We start from the raw sequence: 25,489 nt of genomic DNA on the forward strand, positions 1-25,489 counted from the left end.
TTCATAGAGGCAATCCATTTGCAGGGGGAAAAAAATCTGTTAGGCAACTGAGAAGCAATGTCCTGTGAGAAGGTGAAACCACCTCTTGAGAAGATGAAAATATTAATGGAATGATGGCAAGCTGACCAAAAACCTAAAATAAAAACGACCTTCACGGAGCCTCTCCTTGTCTTGATATGATATTATACTGCAATAAGCAGCTCTTGCCCAGACATGTCCTGAGCGTCATTTTTGAAAACTGGCATCTGCATGACGCTAATACCTCAGGATCTGCTCTTCAGGCCATCGGGAGACAGAGACCTACTTAATACTCATCATAGTGATTCAGGTCTGTGAAGTAGGCATTGGAATATGCCTTCAAAGTGTGGTGTGGATTGAAGTACTTATTCTGCTCTTCCAGGATGAGATTATTCTTGTTAAATGCCTGAGGGGGGAAAAGGTATAGAGTAAGCGCATAATTCCCCTTAAAATAATGACATCCCAAATAAGGTGAATGACAACAAACATGTACATTTATTCCACTGGCTATATAGGGTTGCCAAGTCCAATTCAAGAAATATCTGGGGACTTTGGGGGTGGAGCCAGGAGACATTAGGGGTGGAGCCAAGATCAAGGCTGTGACAAGCATAATTGAACTCCAAAGGGAGTTCTGGCCCTCACATTTAAAGGGACGGCACACTTTTTCAATGCCTTCCTTCCATAGGAAATAATGAAGGATAGGGGCACCTTCTTTTGGGGCTCATAGAATTGGACCCCCTGGTCCAATCTTTTTGAAACTTGGGGGGTATTTTGGGGAGAGGCACTAGATGCTATACTGAAAATTTGGTGCCCCAAAAAACAGCCCCCCTAGAGCCCCAGATACCCGCAGATCAATTCTCCATGATTTTCTATGGGAATAAATCTCCATAGGGAATAACAGAGTTCCCAGCAGACATTTTCCTCCCCTCCCCCTGCTTTCTGACGACCCTGAAGCGGGGGGAGGGCCTCCAAACCGGGGGATCCCCTGCCCCCACCTGGGGATTGGCAACCCTATGGCTATATTATAAGAGACAAAGCAGCAGTGGAGCGGGGTGGGGGCTCTCTCTGGGGCTCGATTCAGCTCAGACCAGACTAATTAAAAAGGAGTCTCACATGGTCTCACAATTTCTAATGGTCCAAATCAAAATCCCAAACCAAAAGCAATACATAATACCTTTCCCTAGGACTATTAAATATATGAAATGAAGCAAGAGAACGGCTCATAGAATTCCGTGAAGACACCAGCTTGCCGCTGTGTGCACGTTTCAGCCAATCAAATAGACCACTGTTTATGTGGACACCATCAACTGGCCAACACAGAAATGAAATAGATTATATAATAAAAGCAGAAGATAGAGAAGCTCTAATTCTGTCTGCTAAAGCAAGACCAGGAGCTGAGTGTGGTAAAGACCATGATTTGTTAATATAAAAATATATAGTGCCCAAATATATTAATATATTGTACCTTGCCTGAAGAGTTTAAGGACCATGAACCACCACCCCCCCCCCGTTATGCATTACTAAATTCAAGTGAATGTGGACCAAAAGAACTATGGGTTGAAACCAGAGATACTATCAAGGAAGAATGCACAAAGACAAAAGAAATGAGAAGCCTTGATGGATGACAATGAAACTCTTAAAATTGCTAAAGATAGACAAGAACCCAAAATAAGAGGTGAAAGAAATAGAATCGGAAGTCTAAAAGTTAAGGTAGAGGTAAGTCTAAATGCAGTGTTCCAGCAATTGGCATGTAGAGACAAAGAGAATAACCACTGGAAATAAATACAAGAGGACAACAAAAAAGAAAGAACAAGAGATCTGTCCTATAAGATTCAGGAAACCAAAGGGAAATTTATAGCATGGTCAGGCAGGCCAAAAGATCAACACAGAAATACATTAATTGAACAGGACAAGATGAAGTAAAGATGTAAACAGTGCACAGTGCACATAAAAGAGATTAAAAGATGACAGATTCCTTCTATGAATAACCTCCAGTTTTAGAAGATGAAGTAAAAGCTGTGCTCAAAGCAACTGAGAGACATAAATCACCAGGAGTAGCCAGTTGGGCTCAGAGAGAGAGCGGGAAAGGGTGCCGCAGAGGGTGAGTGTGCCTTTTCTTAACTGCCCGGGAGAATTAGATGACTGTTGCTGTGTGGATGGAGAAAATCTGCGGTTAGAGAGAGGGGAACTGCAATTTCTGTTTATCTGTTTTGACTGGGCTGCAGCTGAGTGTAGGTGATTACATCAGGTAATTGTTGTCAAGTCTGTGTAAAACTCTGGTCAAGTATGTATCTGTAGCTAACTTTGGCTCAGGCAAAGAGCATCCTGGGTAAAGCCAAACTGTATTCAGTTGCTGCTAGCTTAAACTCTCCCTACTCCCCTCCTTTCCTTTGTTATGTAGTGTTGCTTTGAAATGGGAATATGTGAAAGTTTTATCTGTGCCTTCTCAGGCTTTGCTCAGGGGGAGTCTGGAGCCAGCAACGCTCAAGGCCAAAGTAGGCCTGAGAACGAATTGGTAACATCAATGTGTGAATGTGCCCTGCATAGTCCCCCCTTCCTGAAGAATCCCTTTGTAGTGCACCTATATGATTGCATTCTACTGTATGATCCTTAGTCTTTCAATCTTAGCCTAGTCGAGAACACCCCTCTCTCTCGGCTTGGCTTCGCGAACGAAGATTTAAGAAGGGTGCAATAGTCCACGTCTGCTGCAGGCTCGCTGGTGGCTGACAAGACCAATGCGGGACAGGCAGGTCCGGCCACAGCGGCTGCAGGGAAAAGTCTGATTTAGGGTTGGTCCTGAAGCAGTGCGATTCTTCCTCAATCTCCTTTTGTCAGCATCAATAAACTAGTTATTTTGTTTCAACAACGACTCGTTATTGAATCTGCCGACGTGACAATTGTTGCTGATTGGAAATGTCTCTGTTGGCCCCCACCCTCTTTGCATTTGTAAGGCTGCACCTCGCTAGAGGCGAGAGTTAAACGGCTCTTTGCATAGGGGCTCTGAATGAAGCCCAGGAAGGGCTAGGAAGCCAAGGTGAGGAAACCAGGGCCCTAGTCTCCTTGTGTCCCCAATAAGGTAAGTAGACTTTCCACAAAGAGTTCCACATAAACACAAAAGGTATTAAAAAGGGGATTGCTTATATTTCTTTAAAAACAATTAAAAATTTAAACAGCAATTTTAAAGGCAGAATGCCAGCAGGGAGCTGGGGACTATCCAGTGTTTTGCACTGAGTGTCCACTGGGCAGAAGTCTTGGGTGTGTGCTCAGTGCAAGGAGCTCTTGGTTCTCAAGGAATGAATTTGCACCCTTGAGACCGAGGTGACTGACCTGGAGAAGCAGAGACAGGCACATGGAGATGACTCTCAGGGACTTGTTAGATGTGTCCCACTCTAAAATGGCAGCCCCACCACTGTCAGCGAGCTTGAGGGTCGAGAGGCAACAGGGCACCTTGCTGAGGATAAGGGGAATGTGCACTCAGAAGGAAATCATAGAATCATAGAGTTAGAAGGGACCTCCAGGGCCATCTAGTCCAACCCCTGCACAATGCTGAAAACTCACAAATACCTCCCCCTAAATTCACAGGGTCTTCATTGCTGTCAGTTGGCCATCTAGCCTCTGTTTAAAAACTTCCAAGGAAGGAGAGCCCACCACCTCTCGAGGAAGCCTGTTCCACTGAGGAATTGCTCTAACGGTTAGGAAGTTCTTCCTAATGTTGAGCCAGAAACTTTCCTTAAAATTTGCCTCCATTCCTCAGGACTGGAAGGTAGATAATGTCATCCCCATTTTTAAAAAGGGTTCCAGAAGAGATTCAGAAAAGTACAGGTCGGTCAGTCTGACAATACTTGGAAAGTTGGTGGAAACAGTTATTAAAGGGAGAATTAGTAGGCACATTGATGAACAAAAGCTATTGAGGAAGACTCAATACCTGTTAGAGTTCTTTGAGGGAGTGAACAAACATGTGGACAAGGGGGACTCAATAGATGTTGTTTACCTTGACTTCCAGAAAGCTTTTGATAAAGTTCCTCATCAAAGGCTCCTAAGTAAGCTCAATAACCATGGAGTAAAAGGATATTGTGGATCAAATACTGGCTAATTAATAGGAAGCAGAGAGTGAGTATAAATGGGCAATTTTCACAGTAGAGGGTGGTAAGCAGTGGGGTACCGCAGAGCTCAGTGCTGGGTCCAATGCTTTTTAACTTTTTCATTAATGATTTAGAGTTGGGAGTAAGCAGCGAAGGGCCAGCTTTGCGGATGACACTAAATTGTTCAGGGTGGCAAAAACCAGAGGATTGTGAGGCACTCCAAAGGGACCTGTCAATGCTGGACGAGTGGGCGTCAATGTGGCAAATGAGGTTCAGGGTGGCCAAGTGCAAAGTAATGCACATTGGGGCCAAAAATTCTAACTATAAATACACATTGATGGGGTGTGAACTGACGGAGACTGACCAAGAGAGAGATCTTGGAGTCATGGTAGATTGGAGTCATGGAGTAGATTGAAAATGAACACTGAAAATGTTGAGACAGTGTGTGACTGCAATAAAAAAGGCCAATGCTATGCTGGGGGTTATTAGGATTGGAATTGAAAACAAATCAGCCAGTATCATAATGCCCCTGTATAAATTGATGGTGCAGCCAAATTTGGAGTACTGTGTACAATTCTGGTCACCACACCTCAAAAAAGATATAGCATTGGAAAAAATGCAGAAAAGGGCAACTAGAATGATTAAAGGGTTGGAACACTTTCCCTATGAAGAAAGGTTAAAACGCTTGGGGCTCTTTAGCTTGCAGAAACATCAACTGAGGGGTAACATGATAGAGGTTTACAAGATTATGCGTGAAATAGAGAAGGTAGAGAAAGAAGTACTTTTCTCCCTTTCTCACAATACAAGAACTCATGGGCACTCAATGAAATTGCTGCAGTCAGATTAGAATGAAAGAAAGTACTTCATCACCCAAAGAGTAATTAACACATGGAATTCACTGCTATAGGAAGTGGTGGCAGCTATGAGCATAGATGGCTTCAAGAGCGGATTGGATAAACATATGGAACAGAGGTCCATCAGTGGTTATAAGCCACAAGGTATAGATGGAACTCTCTGTCTGGGGTAGTGATGCTCTGTATTCGTGGTGTTTGGGGGCGGGGTGGAAATACTGGGAGGGCTTCTAGTGTTCTGGCTCCACTAGTGGACCTCCTGATGGCAACTGGAGGTTTTTTGTGACAGAGTGTTGGACTGGATGGACAAGTGGCGTGATCCAACATGGCTTCTCTTATGTTTTTATGCTTTTATGATTAGATATCAATAGAGCTCTTCCAAGTCAAAAAAAGGAGTTCATCAAAATCTTAACAAAAATATGCCAGCAAATATGGAAAACAAAATAACATTCAGTCTACATTCCATTTTTTTAAAAAGCCCAGAAAAAGGCACCAAAGACTGAGACCATCTATTGGACCATCACATTAACTTCTTATGCAAACAAAGTGATGCTCAAAATCTTACAACAAATTTTACTACCATATATGGAACAAGAAATGCCAGATGTTCAAGGTGGATTCAGGAAAGGAAGATAAACTAGTGGTCTTGCAAATTTTTGCTAGTTACTGGAACATACAAAAGAATTTCTGAAGCTGGTGTTTTATAAAATACAGCAAAGCTTTTGCCAGTATGGATCATGAAAAACTACAGTTGGTTTTAAAAGAAATGGGTTTGACACAACAGTTGATTGTTTTGATGTGCAATCCATATGCCATACTATAGATTCCATACTTAAGACAGAATATGGAAAAACAGAATGGTTCCCAGTTGGCAAAGGTGTCAGAGAAGGATGTATTTTATTTCCCGGTCTGTTTAATCTATGTGCAGAACATATCATAAGGAAAGGTGGATGAGATTTAGATGAAGTTAGAGTGAAAATCAGTGGAAGGAATGTTAACAACCTGAGAAATTTAGATGACACATAGCATGGTTGGTGATGGAGCCGAGGCAGTGACGTGTAATGTCTGTGGGATGTTTATATTTCTACCTGAGAGTAGCAGCAATTACACTTGCAGCATGTAAGTTAGTAGCCCTGCTAAAGGAGACGATACGAGGACTGGAGGCATGATTGTCCATACTACAGTGTATAAAGGAAGGTGAGGATTTTCTTGATAGAACCCATAAAGTGCTCTTGAAAGGACAACAGGAGGAAGAGGAAGTGCTGTCCCAGCAACTGGAAGAGAACCCAACACAGGAAGAGGGTTCGTGGAAAAATGTAACCCAAAGGAGCTGGAAAATCAGAAGATGTTCTGATCCTCTGCTGCTTAGCAATCGGTTCCAGGATCTTCCCACAGATACTGACTCGGAACCATTGGAACAAGGGCTACTTCCTCAGCCTCCATGAAGCTTGAAGAAAGTTTCTCAGGATCCTGTGGTTATGCTTATGCTCCCCAATACAGGAAGAGGAGGGTGGTGGTAATTGGAGACTCCTTGCTCAGAGGGGTGGAGCCCAAAGTGTGCTGACCGGACTTATCATTCCGAGATGTCTGCTATCTACTGGGTGCACACATCCAGGATGTGACAGAAAGGATAGGAAGACTTATCAAGCCCTTTCTTGCTGATCCATATGGGAACAAATGATACTGCCTGTCACAGCCCTGAACATATTAAGAGACGATGTGGCTCTGAGTCAGAACGTGAAGGAGCTGGGAGCACAGGTAGTGTTTTCGTCAGTTCTCTCTGTCGAAGGCCGTGGCTTAGGATGAGAAAGTAGAATACTTGAAATAAATGACTGGCTCTGTCGATGGTGTTATCAGGAAAGATTTAGATTTCTGGATCATGGCTTACGCTTTCAAGATGGTGGTCTTCTATCAGGAGATGGTTTGAGCCTTACGATGGTAGGAAAAAGGGTGTTTGGTAACAGCCTTGCTAGGATGTCAATAACTGGAGATAAGAACACTAAAGCTTTGCAGAGAGTGGTGCATACACTAGGTAACATTACCTTGCAGGTATGTACAGAAACAAAACCCTCAGGATGCATAAAACATTGATTCTGATGTCTCTACACTAATATTCAGAGTATGGGAAACAAACAGGTGGAACTGGAAGTCCTAATACAGGAAATCCTAATACATAATAGGTCTTACTGAAACATGGTGGGGTGACACTCACAATTGGAATATGAGGATCCAGGGGTACAACTTATATAAAAGGGATAGACAAATAAAGGGTGGAGGCGTAGCATTATATGTGAAGGAGGTATATACTTGAGAGGAAATACGTGAATCTGAGCATGGCAGATCAGTTGAGCGTTTCTGGATAAAAATTACAGGAGTAAGAAATTACAGTGATATTATGGTGGGGGTCAGCTATAGACCACCAAGCCCGGCAGAGGACTTGGATGAGATACTCCTACAACAGACTGCAAAGTTCTCCAAGAGAAGGGACACAGTGATCATGGGAGGTTTCAATTACCTGGACATCTGTTGGAAGTCCAATTCTGCTAAAAATGAAAGATCAAATAAATTCCTGACTTGTCTTGCTGACAACTTTCTTTTCCAGAAAGTGGAGAAGGAAACAAGGGGATCTGCTATCTTGGATGTGAATCTCATCAACAAGGAAGAATTGGTTGATAAGGTGGAAATAGTGTTGTACGTAGCCAGACATATAGGTTGGACTTCAGAAAGACAAACTTAGAACTATGCTGGGTAAAATCCTATGGTCACAGTTAAAGAGAAGGGGGTTCAGGAGGGGTGGGACTTAGCAAAGCTAAAGCTCTGTATGAGCTTAGCCCTAGCCAAAGATGCTAAAAACAACAAAAAAGGGTTCTTTTCTTATGTTCAGAGTAAAAAAAGACCAAGGACATGGTAGGCCTGTTGCAAGGGCAAGAAAGTGAAATTGTAACAGGTGATGAAGAGAGGGCAGAACTGCTCAATTCCTACTTTTCCTCAGTTTTGTCTTCTGAGGGAAACCTTGCTCAACAATGCAAAAACAGAACATGTAATATGGAATTCCAACCTAGGATCAGCATAAGGGTAGTACATAAACACCTAGTTTCTTTAAACGAAACCAAGTCCTCAGGGCTAGATGAACTGCATCCAAGAGTACTAAAAGAACTCGCAGATGGACACCACAATTTACAGGCCCGCAGCCAGGAAATAAAATTTTAGGTGGAGGGGACCTGGGGCCCAAAATGACGTCACACACTTTTAAAAAAAATTAAAAGATGAGCAGCTATGAGGGCGGCAAGAACAGCTGGAGAGCAGGGCAGTGAGAGCGGGATGGCGAGAGTAATGGTGGTGGCGGGGAGAGCGGAGTCAGGAAGTGCAGCGGGGGCAGCAGGGAGAGTGAGGCAGCAAGAGTGTGGACGGTAAGAGCAACAGCAGTGGCGGGGAGAGTGGGGCGCCAAGAGTGAGATCAGGAAGAGCAGTGGGGGCAGCAGGGAGAGCAAGCGTGTTGACAGCAGTGGCGGCGGTAGGGAGAGCAGGTGGTGAAAGCAGGGTCTGGAAGAGCAGTGGGGACGGCGAGAGCAATGGCAGCGGGAAGAGCAGGGCAGCTAGAGTGGGGTCGGGAAGAGTAGCGGGGAGAGCAGGGACAGCAAGAACAATGGCCTATGAGATCATGTCCTATCAGGAAAGGATGAAGAACTTCCGGGTTTCAGCGCCTCGAGCTTGGTGGTGGTCTGCGGAGCTCGGCTCCAATGATCCCCCCAAATTGGGCAGTAGGAGGGGTGCACCCGTGGCATTTCGAGGGGGGCCCTGGAGGGGTCTACTGACAGCAAGGAGCTCTACAGGAGCCAGGGAAACAATGGCGGTTGTTCCCTGTTTTTCCTGTCTGCTCCAGTGCTCTGCTGTCACAGTCGCCATTATGGCGACAAGAGGTAAATGCCCTACTGCTTTTTTCTTTTAACAAGCTTTTGATGCATCGTTCTTCTACCTTAATCACTGAAATGCTACCATGCAATTAAGTCTGCTTTCCAATACTACCAGCTAATGGATCTTTTAACATAACAAAAATTGGGACTGTTCAAAAAGAAAGGGGAAGAGGAGGATAATCCCCCCCTTCTCCATAAGGGAGGCTTCAAAAAGACAAAGAACAAACTTGAGAATTTTCATTAATTTAAATTGGACTGAGCACAGATATTCGAACTGGTTTGGTTTACAATTAAACAAGTTATAATGAGATCACTACTTGGTTACAATCCAGTCTGAATAAAAATGGGATATACCTTAAGAGAAATGTATGTGATGCTTGACTGGGACTGAAACGACTACAATTAAAATGCAGGAGAAAAGCACATGGCTGGAGGAGATTTAGAAAGACAGACTAACGGGGACTGTGGGCTACTTTTTAACTTTGATTATCAGACTGAGTTATTCTGTGGAGAAAATGGCATTGCAAATTAAAGCATTAGATAAAAAAGATGTTATGACTACCATAATCTCCTTAAAGCAGGAAATCGGTATGTTAACTGAGTTGATACAAAAGCAGACAGAAACCTTTATTCTGAAATACAGTAAAACTAAAAGTTTATATGAGCAGAGTGGTAAAGAGACCCCAGTGATGTCTGCTGAGTCGAGAAAAATGGATAAAGATTAGTTGAGAAAGGTGCTGAAGGAAATCAAAATAGCGACAACGTGCATAGTTACAAAGAAGAGGCAGAAATCAAGACTGATCAAAGTTCTCATAGGAGGAAGGGACGGCATGGGGGCCTTATTATTTTCAGCAAAACAGATGAATGTGCCAAGGGGAGAAGAGGCAGATTTCAGTAATAAGATCAAAACATGGAAAGCCTTCAAGAAGAAGGGATTATAAACTCTTATTTCTGCATGTAATCGGTTAACATTGAATCAACAAAAGGGAACTGTCATGCGATTTTGAAATGGCAAGCGAGGCTTTCGGAACCAGGATGTTTCTCTTCCGTTTGTTATTTTCATTTATGGAAGCTAAATAGAGCAATGTAATAGCGAGTGGGCTATGGAGATTGTATGATTTTTCCTCTAGGTAAAAATAAAGTGTGGGAGATGAGGCAGTTACTGCATATTAAACCTGTGCTTCTCAGAGTAATATGAAAATAGGAGTTACAGTCTCCAAAAGTTTTTAAAGAATTTTAAACATCAAAAGTAGACGAACAATTAACTTGGGTTTATTTGTAACAAGGCAGACAACACAAATATTTTGTAATCTTAAAGCTTTGCTCCTGATATTTCTGACTGGAGAAAGTGTTTGTATGGAAATAGACAAAGTATTGTGTTTTTTGTTCTTCTTTTCTCTCTTCTGCTAGAAACAAATAAGTTAATATTAAGGATAAAGAAACTATATTTATCTTTTATGCTTATGTTAATGGTTAATACTGTTAAATTAACTAGTTAGCTCTTATTTTTAATATTACTAAATTTTACCAGTTAGCTCTGTTTCATGATTGACTTTTCTGCTTTTCTCACTTGTATGTACTGAAGATGAATAGTTTAGATTTATATTGTAAGCGCTAGAATAGTTAAAAGTATATGATGAAATAATAAGACTGTAAAATTTAATGGCTATACTGAGTAAAAACCTGAAGACTTGCAGGTAGAAGGAATTTGGTATTATGTTTTGAGGTAGAAATGTAACAGATATATTTGCTGCTTTCTTTTGTTCTTTTTTTGTTTTTCTATCTTGTACCCCTCCCTTTATTTTTACTTCTGTAACCCCGCATTATTCTCCCTTTTTATAACTAAACTTAATAAAAAATTAAAACTGGAAAGGATGAAGAAGCTGGGTATGTTTAGCCTGGAGAGGGAACGACTGAGAGGTGATATGATCGCCATCTTCAAATCCTTGAAGGGTTGTCATATAGAGGATGGTGTAGAATTGTTTTCTATTTTCCCAGACGGTCGGACCAGAACCAATAGGTTGAAATTAAATCAAAAGAGTTTCTGGCTAAACATTAGGAAGAACTTCCTGACAGAGTGGTTTCTCAGTGGAATAGGCTTCCTTGGGAGATAGTGGGCTTTTTAAAAAGAGACTAGATGACCATCTGACAGCATTGCTGATTCTGTGAATTAGGCAGATCATGAGAAGGAGGGCAGGAAGGGTTGCATCTTGCACCAGTGCTTAGTTATTGTGTTCTTTTTTTACACACTTAGGGAAATGCTGACTGCCACTTTGGGGTCAGTCAGCAATTTTTCTCCAGGCTATTTTGGCAAGGGTTTCTGGAGGTTTCTACCATCTTCTGGGCATGGAACAGGGGTCACTGAGGATGTATGTGTGTTGAGGAGTTATTTGTGAATTTCCTGCATTGTGCAGGAGGTTGGACTAGATGACCCTGGAGGTCCCTTCCAACTCTATGATTCTGGATACCATGCACCACCACAAAGACAAATCAGTGGATTATAGATAAAATTAAGCCTGAACTCTCCCTAGAAGCTAAAATGACTGAACTGAAGTTATGGTACTTTGGTCGCATTATGAGAAGACAAGACTCACTAGAAACAACTATACTGCTAGGATTTGTTGAAGGCAATAGGCAAAGAACAAGCCACAATATGAGAAGGATTCAACTGAGGAAGCCATGGCCCTCAGTTTGCAAAACCTTCGTAAGGCTGTCAATGGCTGTGATCACATGCACTAAATAATGCACTTTCAATCCACTTTCAATGCACTTTCCAACTGGATTTTGCCAGTTCACACAGTAAAATCTAGTTGGAAAGTGCATTGAAAGTGCATTATTTAGTGTGTGTGATGACGGCCAATGATTGGGCTCTTCAGAGGACATTAATTCACAGGATTGCCATAAGCTGGAAAAACATAATACACATGCATGAGCAACCAGGGTTTTTTCTTGGGAGAGATAAATTACAATAGATGCTTCATGTCACAATGGACACAAAACAACCAAAGTTCAATGGGAGAAAGGAAAACCAGACAATAAAATGGTGAGTGAGTCACCACAAATCGTGCCCTTTTTAATAGTTTTGACAACTACTCTAAGGAGAAAGACAAGTGGGGAGGTGAGATAAGACTAGTGATTTGAACAGCGAGAATCATCACACAGGCCTGTCAGCAGTCTCTGCATGGTGCAAATCATGTGCACTGCAGCAACTGCTGGGCTAAAACATGGCAGGAGTTCCATACTGCATGGCAGGAATTCATGCTTCAGCTCCTCCCCACAGCAATGTCACATCTCCACATTCCTGTTGTTGATCTTGAGCTTAGGTGGCAAAACAGAAGACTCCACAAAGAGCCACAATTTTAAGCTGTAATGAAATTAAGAGCATAGTGCATAATGTAGGTGGGGTGTAGCTTTCCATGCCACAGCTGTAACTTGTAGACCTGGCCACCACACCATCCACATCAGTGATACCAATTCTGAGAAGCAGTTGTGGCTGCCATGGAATCTCCTTGCACCGGAATGATGAAGTGAGTGCCCTAGGAAACTCTATGAAGCTACAGCTGTGATAGACGAAGTTATCATGCAGCAACCTCTGAAGGTTGTATTTATTTGTTTGCCATGGTTTGGAAGGGAAGACCTGGAGTAAGAGTTTCAGCTAGGACAACTCAGGGCCAAACTCCACAAGACTTTCATTTTAACAAGTCAGCTCCGAGCTGAATTGGACTTCAGCAGAGTTTTAAGATGTTTTTTGCACCTGAAGTGTATGTAGCTGCAAGGAAAGTGAGTATGACTTGCTTTTCCTGCAGTCCCATAGCAGCTACAGGAACCATTCTTTTATTATTGGCTCAGATCCAATTAAAAAAACCCCTCATATATTCTGGTCCTCAGAAGCATGCATACAAAAGTAGACCCTTTGAGACTCATCGAATGGAGAAGAAAAAAGGGTGTGTGTGAAAATTTCAAATTAATAAATAGCCCTCAATAATGACGAAAGGAAACCCTCCCTCTACAACGCACAACCATTCTTTTTTTCCTTACCTTAATGGCTTCCATGGAATCATATTTGTCCAGTTTGTTGATATGGTTAGTGATGTTGGTACTAAGAGCAGCAGGAGACACTGGATGGATGACTGTTGCATCGTGAGACTGCTGCTGATACCGTTGGCAATAAGTGTAAACGAGAAGAGTCAGAAGGCACCCAAGAATGGAGCTGCTCAGCCCCACAGCAGTCATGTGGAACATGTTAAACTCTGTGAGGGAGAGAAGACAAGGAAGTGTTTTTTATTATGTTGGATCCATTTTCATCTTTATAAATGTCCTGGACTCACAGTTTATGTATTTGCTTTCTTTTTATAGGCCACCTTTCTCGCTGAACTCAAGGCAGTTAACAAAAAAAGAAAACAATTGGATCAGATAGCACAAGATATTCAATGAGACCAGGTTTACAGAATTAGAAAACAATGGGAAAACAATCCAAAGGAAAAAAAATGTCATGCCAGCGCAGGGAGAAGGGGAATGTGAAAATACAATAGTCTACAGATTTTAACTTTCTGAGAATCTCAGCTTTGAGGTTTGAGAGTAAGTTTCTAGCCCTGGCTGCTGTAAACCATATCCTAGAATATGACATTTGTGGCAATCTTGGAAGACAAAGTGGTGGATCTAGAAGGCTTCCAAAGATCTGCAGGCTAGGTTTCAGATTCTTGCTATTGTCCTCAGCTTAATGTCAAGTGTCATATATGCACAGCATTTGTTTTCCTCTTGCCATGAACTCTGTGTGTTAATAGTGCTATGCTCATGCACTTGCTTGGCTTTTCTCCTCTTACCTGTCTTCGCATACTGCTTATCTGTGGAACTCATTTATTTTCCTCTTGCCATGAACTCTGTGTGTTAACAGTGCTATGCTCATGCACTTGCTTGGCTTTTCTCCTCTTACCTGTCTTCGCATACTGCCTATCTGTGGAACTCATTACTCAAGCCACCTCTGCCAGGCCGGCAAGGTCAGATGCTGAAGAAGCGAAGATTATGCACCTGGACTTCCAAGACTTTCGGTGGGAGGGGGACCCGCCAAATTATCCCCGCGCTTTGCATCCCTGTGCTTGCTTGAAAATTAACAGTTGGGGCAAGGGGTTAAAAGAGAGTCACTGAGCTAAGACGTCAGTCTTAGCAAAGATGGTGTCCTGCCTTAAGATGCCTATGGAATAAACTGCTGTATTACCAGACTGTGTGGTTCCTTGACTCGAGGTCCTGACAAATTGCTAAGACTCACAATTACTTTAGCTACCTATTCATCCCCGAAAATGTTGGGAGAAGAGAAGGACAAAGCTAAGGAGGACCCACCTAAACCGGTGGAAGAACAGCTGAAACCGAAGGGGCCAATGCTAGTACTCCCTTCCGTGACTTTAAGAAGAAGGGAGTGGGGGTCCAGAGGTTTCTGAGAGAGTATTATCAGAGACACCCAAGGGGCCCCTCCCCACTTTTGATCATTGGGCTCCATGGAGCTTTTTGCACATGGGGCTCCAACGATGAGGCCGAGGATGCTGAGTGCACCCGTCAGAATGGGACAAGTGAGGGCCCAGGTGGATGGAAGCAATAATGCTACAAAGCTGACAACTGAGAGAGGAGATGATGGCGATGAGTGACTTCCTCGTGCAGGAGATGACGTGGGTGATCAGGCTGATCAGGTTGCTGGGTCGCCTCCTGCCCGGAATCTGCCGGCAGCACCACTTGTAGTCCCAGGAGGGAGGGTGCTGGGAGCCCCAGTAGGAGGCAAACAACCTTTCCTCCTCAAACACGGGGGCCCCCGGAAGTCCCCGCCAAGCCAGCCCCTGTACCGGGTGGTCCAAAAGTCCACGAGGTGAGATTTGACGGGGACCCAGCCTAGTTGGGTTACTTTCTCATGTTGGTGAGGGGGCATCTGTGTGGGTGCGCAACTTCACGATGGAGAAGTTGAAGGTGATCTATATTGGGGGATGCCTAGAAGGAGCAGCAGCTGACTGGTTAGTGACTCTGTATGAAGCCTGCTCACCTGCCCTAACCTCAGCTAGGGAGTTGCTCCGGGCATTGCGCACCCAATTCGAAGACCCCCTGCAACACCATCTCTGCCCTGCAGGAACTCTGACAAGGGCCAAATTCAGTGCAAGAGTACACTGCCAAATTCCGCCTCTTGAACACGAAAGTGCACCAATGGAATGACGGGGCAAGAATTGAACAATTTAAGAGAGGCGTTAACTCCAGCATCTTTGGGGAGGCCCTCAAGGTGGCGAACCCCCAGTCACTAGTCGATTGGATTCAGCTGGCCTGCGAGATCGAGGACCGGCAGAAGATCATAGCCCTCCACCAGAAGCAGCAAGGGGGAGTGGGGCCCCAGGAGCAAAAAGAAAAAGGGCCACAAACCACTCTAACAAAGTGGAGCCATGAATTTAATCAACGAAGTCTTAGGTCTTACACAAGTTCCTCTACAAGAGGGTGGTCTGTTTCTTGGATGATGTGTTAATTTATTCACAGGACCTCCATTCGAATGTACAATTAGTATGCCAAGTGTTGCAGACCCTATATGAGATTAAAATGTTTGCCAAGCTTTCAAAACGTGAATTCCACAAATCAGAACTTGACATCCTAGGCTACCGAGTTTCAGAAGGGGGGCTCGGGATGGACCCCGCCAAGGTACAAGTGGTGGCAGAGTGGGCAGCGCCCAAGACCCGGAAGCAATTACAAAGCTTCCTCGAATTCGCAAACTTTTATAGAGCAGGGGTGGCCAATGGTAGCTCTCCAGATGTTTTTTGCCCACAACTCCCATCAGCCCCAGCCAGCATGGCCAATGACTGAGATTGATGGGAGTTGTAGGCAAAAAACATCTGGAGAGCTACTGTTGGCCACCCGTTATAGAGGATTCACAAACAACTTTGCCGCCATCACCACACCCTTAACAGACTTGTTAAAAACCAAGGAAAAAGGTGCCGCCACTACTACAGCGAGTGCCATGCTGGATTGGTCCTCGGAATGCCAAAAGGCGTTTCGAGGACCTCAAACAATGCTTCATTTCTGAGCCTTGCCTCATCCACTCTGACGAAAATAAAAGATTTGTGGTGCAATATGACACAAGAAATGTGGCCTGAACCACCGTGTTGCTCCAAGAGCGGGAGGACGGTAAACTCCACCCGTGTGCATACTTGTCTCAGAAATTCTCCCCCTCGGAGCAAAACTGGACAGTGTGGGACAAAGAGGCGTCTGCCATCAAATTGGGCTTAGAAAGATGGCACCACTACTGAGAGGGAGCGAGGGAACGCTTTGAATTATGGACGGAGCATAAAAACCTTGCTTCACTTAATCGCCACCCAAAAACTCACAACCAAACAAGTCTGGTGGGTGGGGTTCTTCCACAAATTCAAATTCACGTTGGGGCACATCCCAGGGTGGCTGAACTTCCTAGCTGATGCATTATCCTGCCTACCCCAGCACGAAAGCAAGAGAGAGGGGGTTATAGACTTGCTGTTTACTCCCGCCCAGCTCAGCGCTTTGGTTACCACCCGAGCACAGCAGCAGAGGGGGGCGGGCCCTCTGGACTCGTTCCTAACTGCCCTTAAGGGTTTGATTGCGTTCCGCTGCTCCTGCAGCTTCCTCGTAAGTCAACTGAAAACTCCAGCCAAGTTCTTTCTCAAACGCCCATTTTGATATCTTAATTTGCGGCGTTTGAGAAAGAACTTGGCTGGAGTTTTCACTTGACTTACGAGGAAGCTGCAGGAGCAGCGGAACGCAATCAAACCCAGGGTTTGCGTGAAGGCTAGAATTTGTCCTTCAGAAGTCAACAAACAACGGAGGGACTCCTGTGGAACATTATTTTTGAGTCTGTGTACTCATTTTGGAAAACTCAGTGACTGTGTGGGGTCCTCCTTGGTATATTGTTTTAAGACTGTTGTTTTCTATTTATACTGTATGAATGTATGCCCACTGTTGTAGGCTGTTCATTTCATTATAATAGAACTTTATATACACCAGTTAAGAGTGTTTGTTTGTGCACAATAGTTTGTATTGTTGTATTTTTGGATTTCATATATTGTGCTGCCACTGTTCTTTTGCATTGCTTAAGGAAACCTTGGCAATGCACCCTCCTGATAAGGACTTCCATCTCCCTCCCTCCCTTGAGGGTCTCTGGAACAAAGACAATAAACTATTTATTCCAGAACCACTACGAGTGGAAATCATGTAACGAGCTCATGATTCCAAACTGAGGGGGGGGGGGGTGGCATTTTGGATTTGTAAAAATGATTCACTTGGTACAATGCCAATTTTGGTGGCTGGGTCTGAAAGGACATGTCACAATATGTAACCAGCTGCCTGACTTGTATAATGGCAAAAAAACAAGGGGGGCTACTCCTGGGGAACTGCAACTTCTAGCCCCAGCCTCTTGGCCTTGGGAATGTATTTCTATGCACTTTATAACTGACTTACCTCCCTCCCAAGGGAAAACAGTGGTGTGGGTGGTGGTGGAAACTTTTTCCAAGCAAGCTTGTGCAGCATATCTTTCGGCTACATGCTTTTCCGAGTAAAATAATTTCTGACTACGGACCAAAATTCGTTGCTAGCTTCTGGGCGCAACTTTGCAAGTTAGCCGAGGTAGAACGGGCTCAGTTTGACGTACCACCCACAGACAGACGGACAGACGGAACGCATGAATGCGGTGTTAGAACAGTTCCTACGATGCTATACTTCTTTCCAACAGGACAACTGGGCAGCCCTACTTCCTTTTGCAGAGTATGCATATAATAACAGTGTCCAGTGCAACCAACACCAGCCCCTTCCTAATAGTTAATGGGTATGAGGGCAAACCGTTCCCGGAACTCCCATCACCACCTACTGCCCCTGCCCCAGCCACCTTTTAAAGCTCAAAAGTTTTGCTTCTGCTCCTTCCTGAGTTAACTTTCTCATACACTGCAGGAAAAAAGCACCTGTATCTCCCCCCACCCCTGCATCATAATGCAAAAAGCAGATTGGCGAGGAGGATTTTGAGGTAGAAAAGGATGGAGAGGAAAGGATGAAGCATCCCCTCCGCATCGATCTTTGTACACTAGAGAGGAAAGAATCACAGGATGCCAAGTAATGTGTGACTTGAGCCTCAGCTACTAAATAAAACTAAGTAGCACCAGAAGAGAGAGAGAGTGTGTGTGTGTGTGAGAGACAGAGAGAGAGAGAGGAGAAAACCAGAATGAATCAAGGGAGGGCTTACCACCACAGCGTTTTTCTTTGGTGCTGCTGGTTCTGGCTACCATTATGTCTGCAACAGAAAATCCAATTATGCAATGCTGGTAAAGAATGACAGTCCAAAATTATTCTTTGTAGATAGATCCAGGTGGGCAGCCATGTTGGTCTGAAGCAATAGAACAAAGTTGGAGTCCAGCAGCACATTTAAGACCTAACAGCATTAACTACAACATCTCAGGCTCATTCACTTGCTCATCTTCCAACGTTATATAGGTCAATAAATGCCAACAATGCCCTTCAGTTCTCTACATAGGGCTAACAGGACAAACCCTACGCCAAAGGATAAATGGACAAAAAAAAATCTGACATCAGGAATTACAAAACGGAGAAACCTGTCAGAGAACACTTCAACCTGCCAGGACATTCATTGGGTGACCTCAAAGTAGCTGTTTTACTGCAAAGAAACTTCAAGAACAGAATGGAAAGGGAAATTGCTGAATTATAATAATATAATAATAATACTTTTCATTTATATCCCACCCTCCCCGCCAAGGCAGGCTCAGGGCAGCTCACAGCATAAAATACATTATACATCAACAGTTATACTTATAAAATCATGATTAAAAACAATTACAGATTATATTAAAATTAACATTAACATTATGGTGCTATAAACATTAAATCTTCAATAAAATTCAGTAGCTAAAAGCATTCCCAACGGCACTTTCTTAGCTCGTCATTAGTTGAAGGCTATTTTGAAGAGGTGGGTCTTACAGGCCCTGCGGAATTGATCTAAACATCGCAGGGCCCTTACCTCCTCTGGGAGTTGATTCCACAGCAGTGGAGCTGCAATGGAGAAGGCCCGATCCTGGGTGGCCTTCAATCTGGCCTCCCTTGGCCCAGGGATGTTCAGCTGGTTTTTTCCAGCTGACCTCAGCCCTCTCTGGGGCTCATATGGGGAGAGACAGTCCCTCAGGTAGGCAGGTCCTCGGCCATATAGGGCTTTAAAGGTGATAACCAGCACCTTGTAACGAACTCGGTATACCACTGGCAGCCAGTGCAGTCCGCGTAGCCCCGGCTGTATGTGCTCCCACCTTGGGAGCCCCAACAACAGCCTAGCCGCCGCGTTCTGCACCAGCTGCAGCCGCCGAGTTCGGCACAAGGGCAGCCCCATGTAGAGGGCGTTGCAGTAATCTAATCTCGAGGTGACCGTAGCATGGAATACAGGTTATTATGAAACTTGGAACAAATACCTCCCCAGGACTCAACAGGGATATTGGTTTCTTATCTCATTACATATGCTAAAACCATTCTCACCAAGTAGAACCATACATCCACTTTATTCCAATGTATTTCTCTTTTTAGAATAACGTATAAAAAGAATGTCTTTTTTTGTATTGACAAACTGGAATAAGGGATATTGGTTGTTTATTTCATTACATATGCTAAACCCTTCTTCCACTGTATTCTGGTGTATTCTTTTTTGTATTGGCAAACGGGAATGATATTTATAATGCTATGCGACTTGTTTAAAATTACACTGGGTGCCCTGCCGCTAGGCAAACTAGGCAATTGCCTAGGGCGCTGGCCTTCTGGGGGTGCCCAATTGGGCACCCCCATATGACTCTGTGAGGTTATCCATGCAGGGGTGGTGGTGCCAGAAGGTAGCCTTGCCTAGGGTGCCAGACGGTCTAGGGACAGAAACACTTCTGTGAAAAAGATGTTCTCAGTTTAACCCATGCTGGAGGATTCCAATTCCGACAAGGGTATTGCCTTTTGCTGTTTTCCCAGGCAACTTATACTATCCAGACCAAACTGTTATTCTTTCAATTTGTTAATTTCACTATCTTGCCACTGGATTCTAACTTTATACTATTTTGCATGCCTAATCACTACCCACAAGGTATACGCAGCACTGCTCACTGTACCCCATTTCATTGCATGATGAAGTGTGCTTTTAGCTTACGGAAGCTTCTGTTCTCAATAAAACCTTGTTGGTCTTAAAGGTGCTACTGGACTCCAACTTTGTTCTAAATCAGGGGTGGCCAACGGTAGCTCTCCAGATGTTTTTTTGCCTACAACTTCCATCAGCCCCAGCCATTGGCCATGCTGGCTGGGGCTGATGGGAGTTGTAGGCAAAAAGAAAACATCTGGAGAGCTACCGCTGGCCACCCCTGTTCTAAATCATTCCTGACATTCTTTTTGCTAATCCCTACTCAGTCTGAGAAATGCTGAAACCTGCAAGATTCTTTTTCATCACTTCACATTTGATGAGAAAAATAAAATATGTTCCATTCTGCAATGATTCTAGATCATCACTCATGCACTTAAAAAATCCAGCAAAGGCAAATGGGAAAGCCTCTGAGGGAGGAGGGAGATCTGAGAAATCTCTCAGCTGGCTTGTACACTGTGCACTCCCATGCCTGCAGAGGGAAAGCAGGGAGGGAGTCCCTGGATATCATCCAAGTTCCAGGAAAACTGAGAATTCAGAGAATCCAACCAGGGGTGGCCAACGGTAGCTCTCCAGATTTTTTTTGCATACAACTCCCATCAGCCCCAGCCAGCATGGCCAATGGTTGGGGCTGATGGGAGTTGTAGGCTGGCCACCCCTGCAGGGGTTGTTACATTATAGTGTATACACATTGTTGATTTAAAACAACCAAAAAAACTGCTGTGGTTTGGGGAAGGAGTGGCTGCCAGGGAGACGAAGCAGGGAAAATGGCTGCTGTGTGGGCAGGACTGGAAAAATATGAAGTTTCCCACCCATCCCATAGTTCTCCAGCTTTGGCAGAAGTTCTTCCCGAAACTTCATAGCAAAGCAGGTTTGGAAAACAATTGGAGAAAAATTGGGGAAGCCCTAGCAGTTGCATGAATGTACTATGAAGCTGTGGAAAAGCAGGACAACCCCCCCCCCCTCCACAATGTTTCCCACCATGCACATAACCAATGTGGAAACAGTGTCTGTTTAAAGCAAAGGGCCACGGGATTTTAAGATTGGGCATTTGTAAATACTGGATTTTTTGCACTCTTTGGGGGGGAGGTGTTACTAAGTGTACTTGCACTGGGTTTGGGTGATACCACACCCTTTTCTGTTGTTTTTTTGTAGCTGAGAAAGGTAACAATTTAAGGACCACTATTTGCGTGATTGTTCTACATATTTTTAAATGGACCTGCTGAGTCACAGATCTGCAATACAGTCCAAAGCAGAGCTGCACCCTTCAAAGCCCTCTGAAGTTAACTCTGCTTAAGATGGCCCTGCTGGTGCCCTAATGGTTATTTTCTCCACTGAAGCAGCTCTTCCTTAGGCACATGCCTTGCTTCACCTGCTTCCATTCCTTGAAGGAGACAGTATTGCCTTTGCAGGAAGAGGAACTGAAGCGACAGTGCTCTTAGACAAGCCAAAGACAGAGACACTGGGTACAAAATGTTTTATTGCTGGTAAAAAAGGTAAAGGTTAGGGTGCAAGCACCAGTTGTTTCCGACTCTGGGGTGATGTTGCATCACAATGTTTTCATGGCAGACTTTTTACGGGGTGGTTTGCCATTGCCTTCCCCAGTCATCTACACTTTCCCCCCAGCAAGCTGGGGACTCATTTTACCGACCTTGGAAGGATGGAAGGATGAGTCAACCTTGAGCCGGCTACCTGAACCCAGCTTCTGCTGGAATTGGACTCATGTTGTGAGCAGAGCTTGGACTGCAATACTGCAGCTTAACATCCTGCACCATGGGCCTCTCTTTATCACTGGTACATTACCCCAAAAGACATCAAAAAGATGTATAAAAAATATAAAGGATTGTGCTGGAAACAAAGAGACAGGTGGTACTTTTAACCATATGCCATTGCATATGGTAACCCCCCCCCCCAAAAAAAAACCCCATAGCAAATATTAGATAGAAATACACACTGAAATTCATGCACACACACACAAATCAATGTAAAATTTGCTATGTCACCAGAGACAATGTTACTAGGAATTCTACCACTAAAGGCAGAACAATGCATGAACTGCTTAGATACATGTTAACTGCAGCAGCAGATATTCTCAGCAAAGTGGAAAATTCAGGGTTGTTTATTTCTTGGAAACTGGATAGACAAAATGCAGTTATGGCAAAACTGACAAATTACATTAATCAAAAACCAAAAGAGGAATTTGAAAATAACTGGTGAGCTTTTTTTATTATTACTATAACCAATCCTTGAAGTCATACACTTGAACAGTTTATATTATGACAGTTTCAATATGAAATAGTAAGGTGATTATCTTTTGCATGATGTTGATTACAACAAACTATTGTGTTAAAATTATATACAAAATTTCTGTGAGGTTATTCATGGGTTATCATATCACTGATAAAATTGATAAGACAGGATAAAAATGTTAATATGAGAAAATGTTAAAATAAGCTGAACAGGTTGCTATAATCGATTCTTAAACTACTATGTTATGTATTTTTTCTATACATATGCATATCTTAATCAAGGATTATCTTTAATCAGGCCTTTTTTTGAAGCAGGAAATTCTTTGCATATTAGGCCACACCTAGATATAGCTAATCCTCCAAGAGCTTACAGAGCTCTTAGTACAGGGCCTACTGTAAGCTCTTGGAAGATTGGCTACATCAGGAGTGTGTAGCCTAATATGCAAAGGAGTTCCTGCTATAAAAAACGCCCTGTCCTTAATATCAACAGAAAATGTCCTCTGTCCTATGTTTTCATAATTTTACCTTTTATTATTTCCCCCAATTCCTTTTCTTTATTCTGCATCCCCTTAAAAAGTTAAAATAAAAATATGAAAAAAGAATACGAAGGCAGAAATGGGAACCCTGCTCTTACCTGGTATGGAATTGGAATGAGAAACACACCGTCGTCTCTCAGTGGCATTTCCAGAACACTGGTGACCCACAGGAAACAAAACATCACACTGACGGGCACGGAACTGGGTGCCAGAAGGATCACAGCCAGACCAGTCTGACCAGTGAGACCAGCTATCTGTGACAACCGAGAAAAGTAAGCAGTGTATGAAGCAACTCAAATGCAGCAAATATGCTTTTAAAAGAATACTGTCATCTTTCTCTCTGTGCATATATGGAACTAGATTGGAGAGCCGGTTTGGTGTAGTGGTGAAGTGCATGGACTCTTATCTGGGAGAACCGGGTTTGATTCCCCATTCCTTCACTTGCACCTGCTAGCATGGCCTTGGGTCAGCCATTGCTCTGGCAGAGGTTGTCCTTGAAAGGGAAGCTGCTGTCAGAGCCCTCTGAGCCCCACCCACCTCACAGGGTGTCTGTTGTGGGGGAGGAAGGGAAAGGAGATTGTGAGCCGCTCTGAGACTCTTCGGAGTGGAGGGCGGGATATAAATCCAATATCTTCATCTACCTCACAGGGTGTCTGTTGTGGGGGAGGAGGGAAAGGACATTGTGAGCCGCTCTGAGACTCTTCGGAGTGGAGGGCGGGATATAAATCCAATATCTTCATCTACCTCACAGGGTGTCTGTTGTGGGGGAGGAAGGGAAAGGAGATTGTGAGCCGCTCTGAGACTCTTCGGAGTGGAGGGTGGGATATAAATCCAATATCTTCATCTACCTCACAGGGTGTCTGTTGTGGGGGAGGAAGGGAAAGGAGATCGTGAGCCGCTCTGAGACTCTTCGGAGTGGAGGGCGGGATATAAATCCAGTATCATCTTCTTCTAGATTGTCACACCAATCAGTTTTTACTGCCATATCACCCTAATCCCAAAAGGACAATTCATGCACAGGGCAAGCTTCCATATATAAAAGGGCCTTGTTTGACATTGTTTGGAGGCAGAGCAAGGTTTTTAGTGCCCCAACCTTGCTGTGACCCAGGTGTGTACACAGCTACCGCAACCTGGTACCCGTAGAACCTGTCACCTGCTCCAGCCCACAGCGCTGGCTGTTGCCAACAGGACCCTGTAAATGCATGATGTGCCAATATGGCAATGCAGGATTAATGAACATTTGGGTGTTATTTACAGAGCTCTAGCAAGTGCAAGGTGAAAGAGCTTACCTGTATCCAAATACAAACTGGTTAACAGGCAATGGGTTGCAGTGGACAAGAGTGTTGGACTAGGACAGAGAGCAACCTGGGTTAAAATCCCCACTCAGCCCTGAAGCACACTGGGTGATCTCATGCTGCTTATTTCCTCTTAACCCAGCCTATCCCCAGGGTTGTTCAGAATATAACAAAATGTCTAGGGAGGAACTCTGTGAGACCTGCTGAGAGGAAGGGCAGGACACAGGAAGTAATCCAAACCCCCAGATGCTATCCAATGCCAGAGTGATCTGAGTTCCCAAATGGGACTTTTGGTACCTGGGCACTGTTGTGTATTGCAGAGTGCTTCTTCGGTATGGAGTCCCAGACAGATGTCCCCTCCATAAGCTGGCGCTGGGTTTGTACAGGAACGTGTCCTCATGTAATGCCCATTTCCGCAAGTGGCAGAGCACTTAGACCACGATGACCAACAAGACCAGCTTCCGTCAACTGGAAAAGAGACCTAACATATTATGCTGTTTCTTCATAGTATCATAGAGTTGGAAGGTGCCTTCAGGATAATCTAGTCCAACCCCCTGCATAACGCAGGAAATTCACGAATACCTCCCACCACACATCTCCAGCGACCCCTGCTCTACACACCCAGAAGATGGCAAAAAACCTCCAGGATCCCTGGTCAAACTGGCCTGGAGAAAAGTTGCTTCCTGACCCCAAAGTGGCCATCAGCATTTCCCTGGACTTGTAAGAAAGGGCCACGAGAACTAAGCACTGATGTAACCCTTCCTGCCCTCCTTCTTGTGATCTGCCTAAGTTCACAGAATCAGCATTACTGTCAAATGTCAATTTAGCCTCTGTATGAAAACCTCGAAGAAAGGAGAGCCCACCACTTCCCAAGGAAGCCTGTTCCACTGAGGAACTGCTCTCTCAGGAAGCTCTTCCTAATGTTTAGTTGAAATATCTTTTGATTTAATTTCAACCCATCGGTTCTGGTCCAACTTTCTGTGGCAACTGAATTTGCTACCCTTCCCAATTTAGTATCTGCAAACTTATTAAGCATTCCTTGCATTTATTCATACAAATCACTTATAAAGATATTAAACAAAACAGGTCCCAAGACGGATCTTTGGGGCATTCTACTTGTCACCAATGTTCCCTCTGAGAGGCAGTCTTGTGACCAAAAATTCTACTTTGTAAGCTACTGGCATGAAAGATGTTTCTGTTACAGAGCTGATCAACGGTAAAGATTGGGCTGCTGCTGCAGTGCTATCCTTACATAAACATATAGTCATGCCTAAATTTATACTTATAACCTCAATCATCTCAAGGGAAATAAGTATGGAAGTAGAATTATATATTTTTGAGTGTATACAGAAATTTCCATCTGCAATGCTGCTTATTGGTGAAAACCTTAATGCT

General features: G+C 44.0%; 1 protein-coding gene across 1 annotated transcript in view; it reads right to left on the reverse strand.

Annotated features, from left to right (window-relative positions):
• Positions 1 to 260: 260 nt before the first annotated feature.
• SEMA5A (semaphorin 5A) overlaps positions 261 to 25,489 on the reverse strand; it is a 179,568-nt gene continuing 154,339 nt past the window's right edge. The window contains exons 18-22 of the mRNA XM_060253773.1: positions 24,392 to 24,562; positions 22,898 to 23,053; positions 18,089 to 18,136; positions 12,904 to 13,115; positions 261 to 424 (exon numbers count right to left, since the gene is read on the reverse strand). Of these exons, the coding sequence (XP_060109756.1) occupies positions 305 to 424; positions 12,904 to 13,115; positions 18,089 to 18,136; positions 22,898 to 23,053; positions 24,392 to 24,562 (707 nt within the window). The 3' untranslated portion in view covers positions 261 to 304. The remainder of the gene's footprint in view (positions 425 to 12,903; positions 13,116 to 18,088; positions 18,137 to 22,897; positions 23,054 to 24,391; positions 24,563 to 25,489) is intronic.

The sequence above is a fragment of the Heteronotia binoei genome, chromosome 14, assembly GCF_032191835.1.
Source record: "Heteronotia binoei isolate CCM8104 ecotype False Entrance Well chromosome 14, APGP_CSIRO_Hbin_v1, whole genome shotgun sequence".
NCBI classification, from domain to species: Eukaryota; Metazoa; Chordata; class Lepidosauria; order Squamata; family Gekkonidae; genus Heteronotia; species Heteronotia binoei.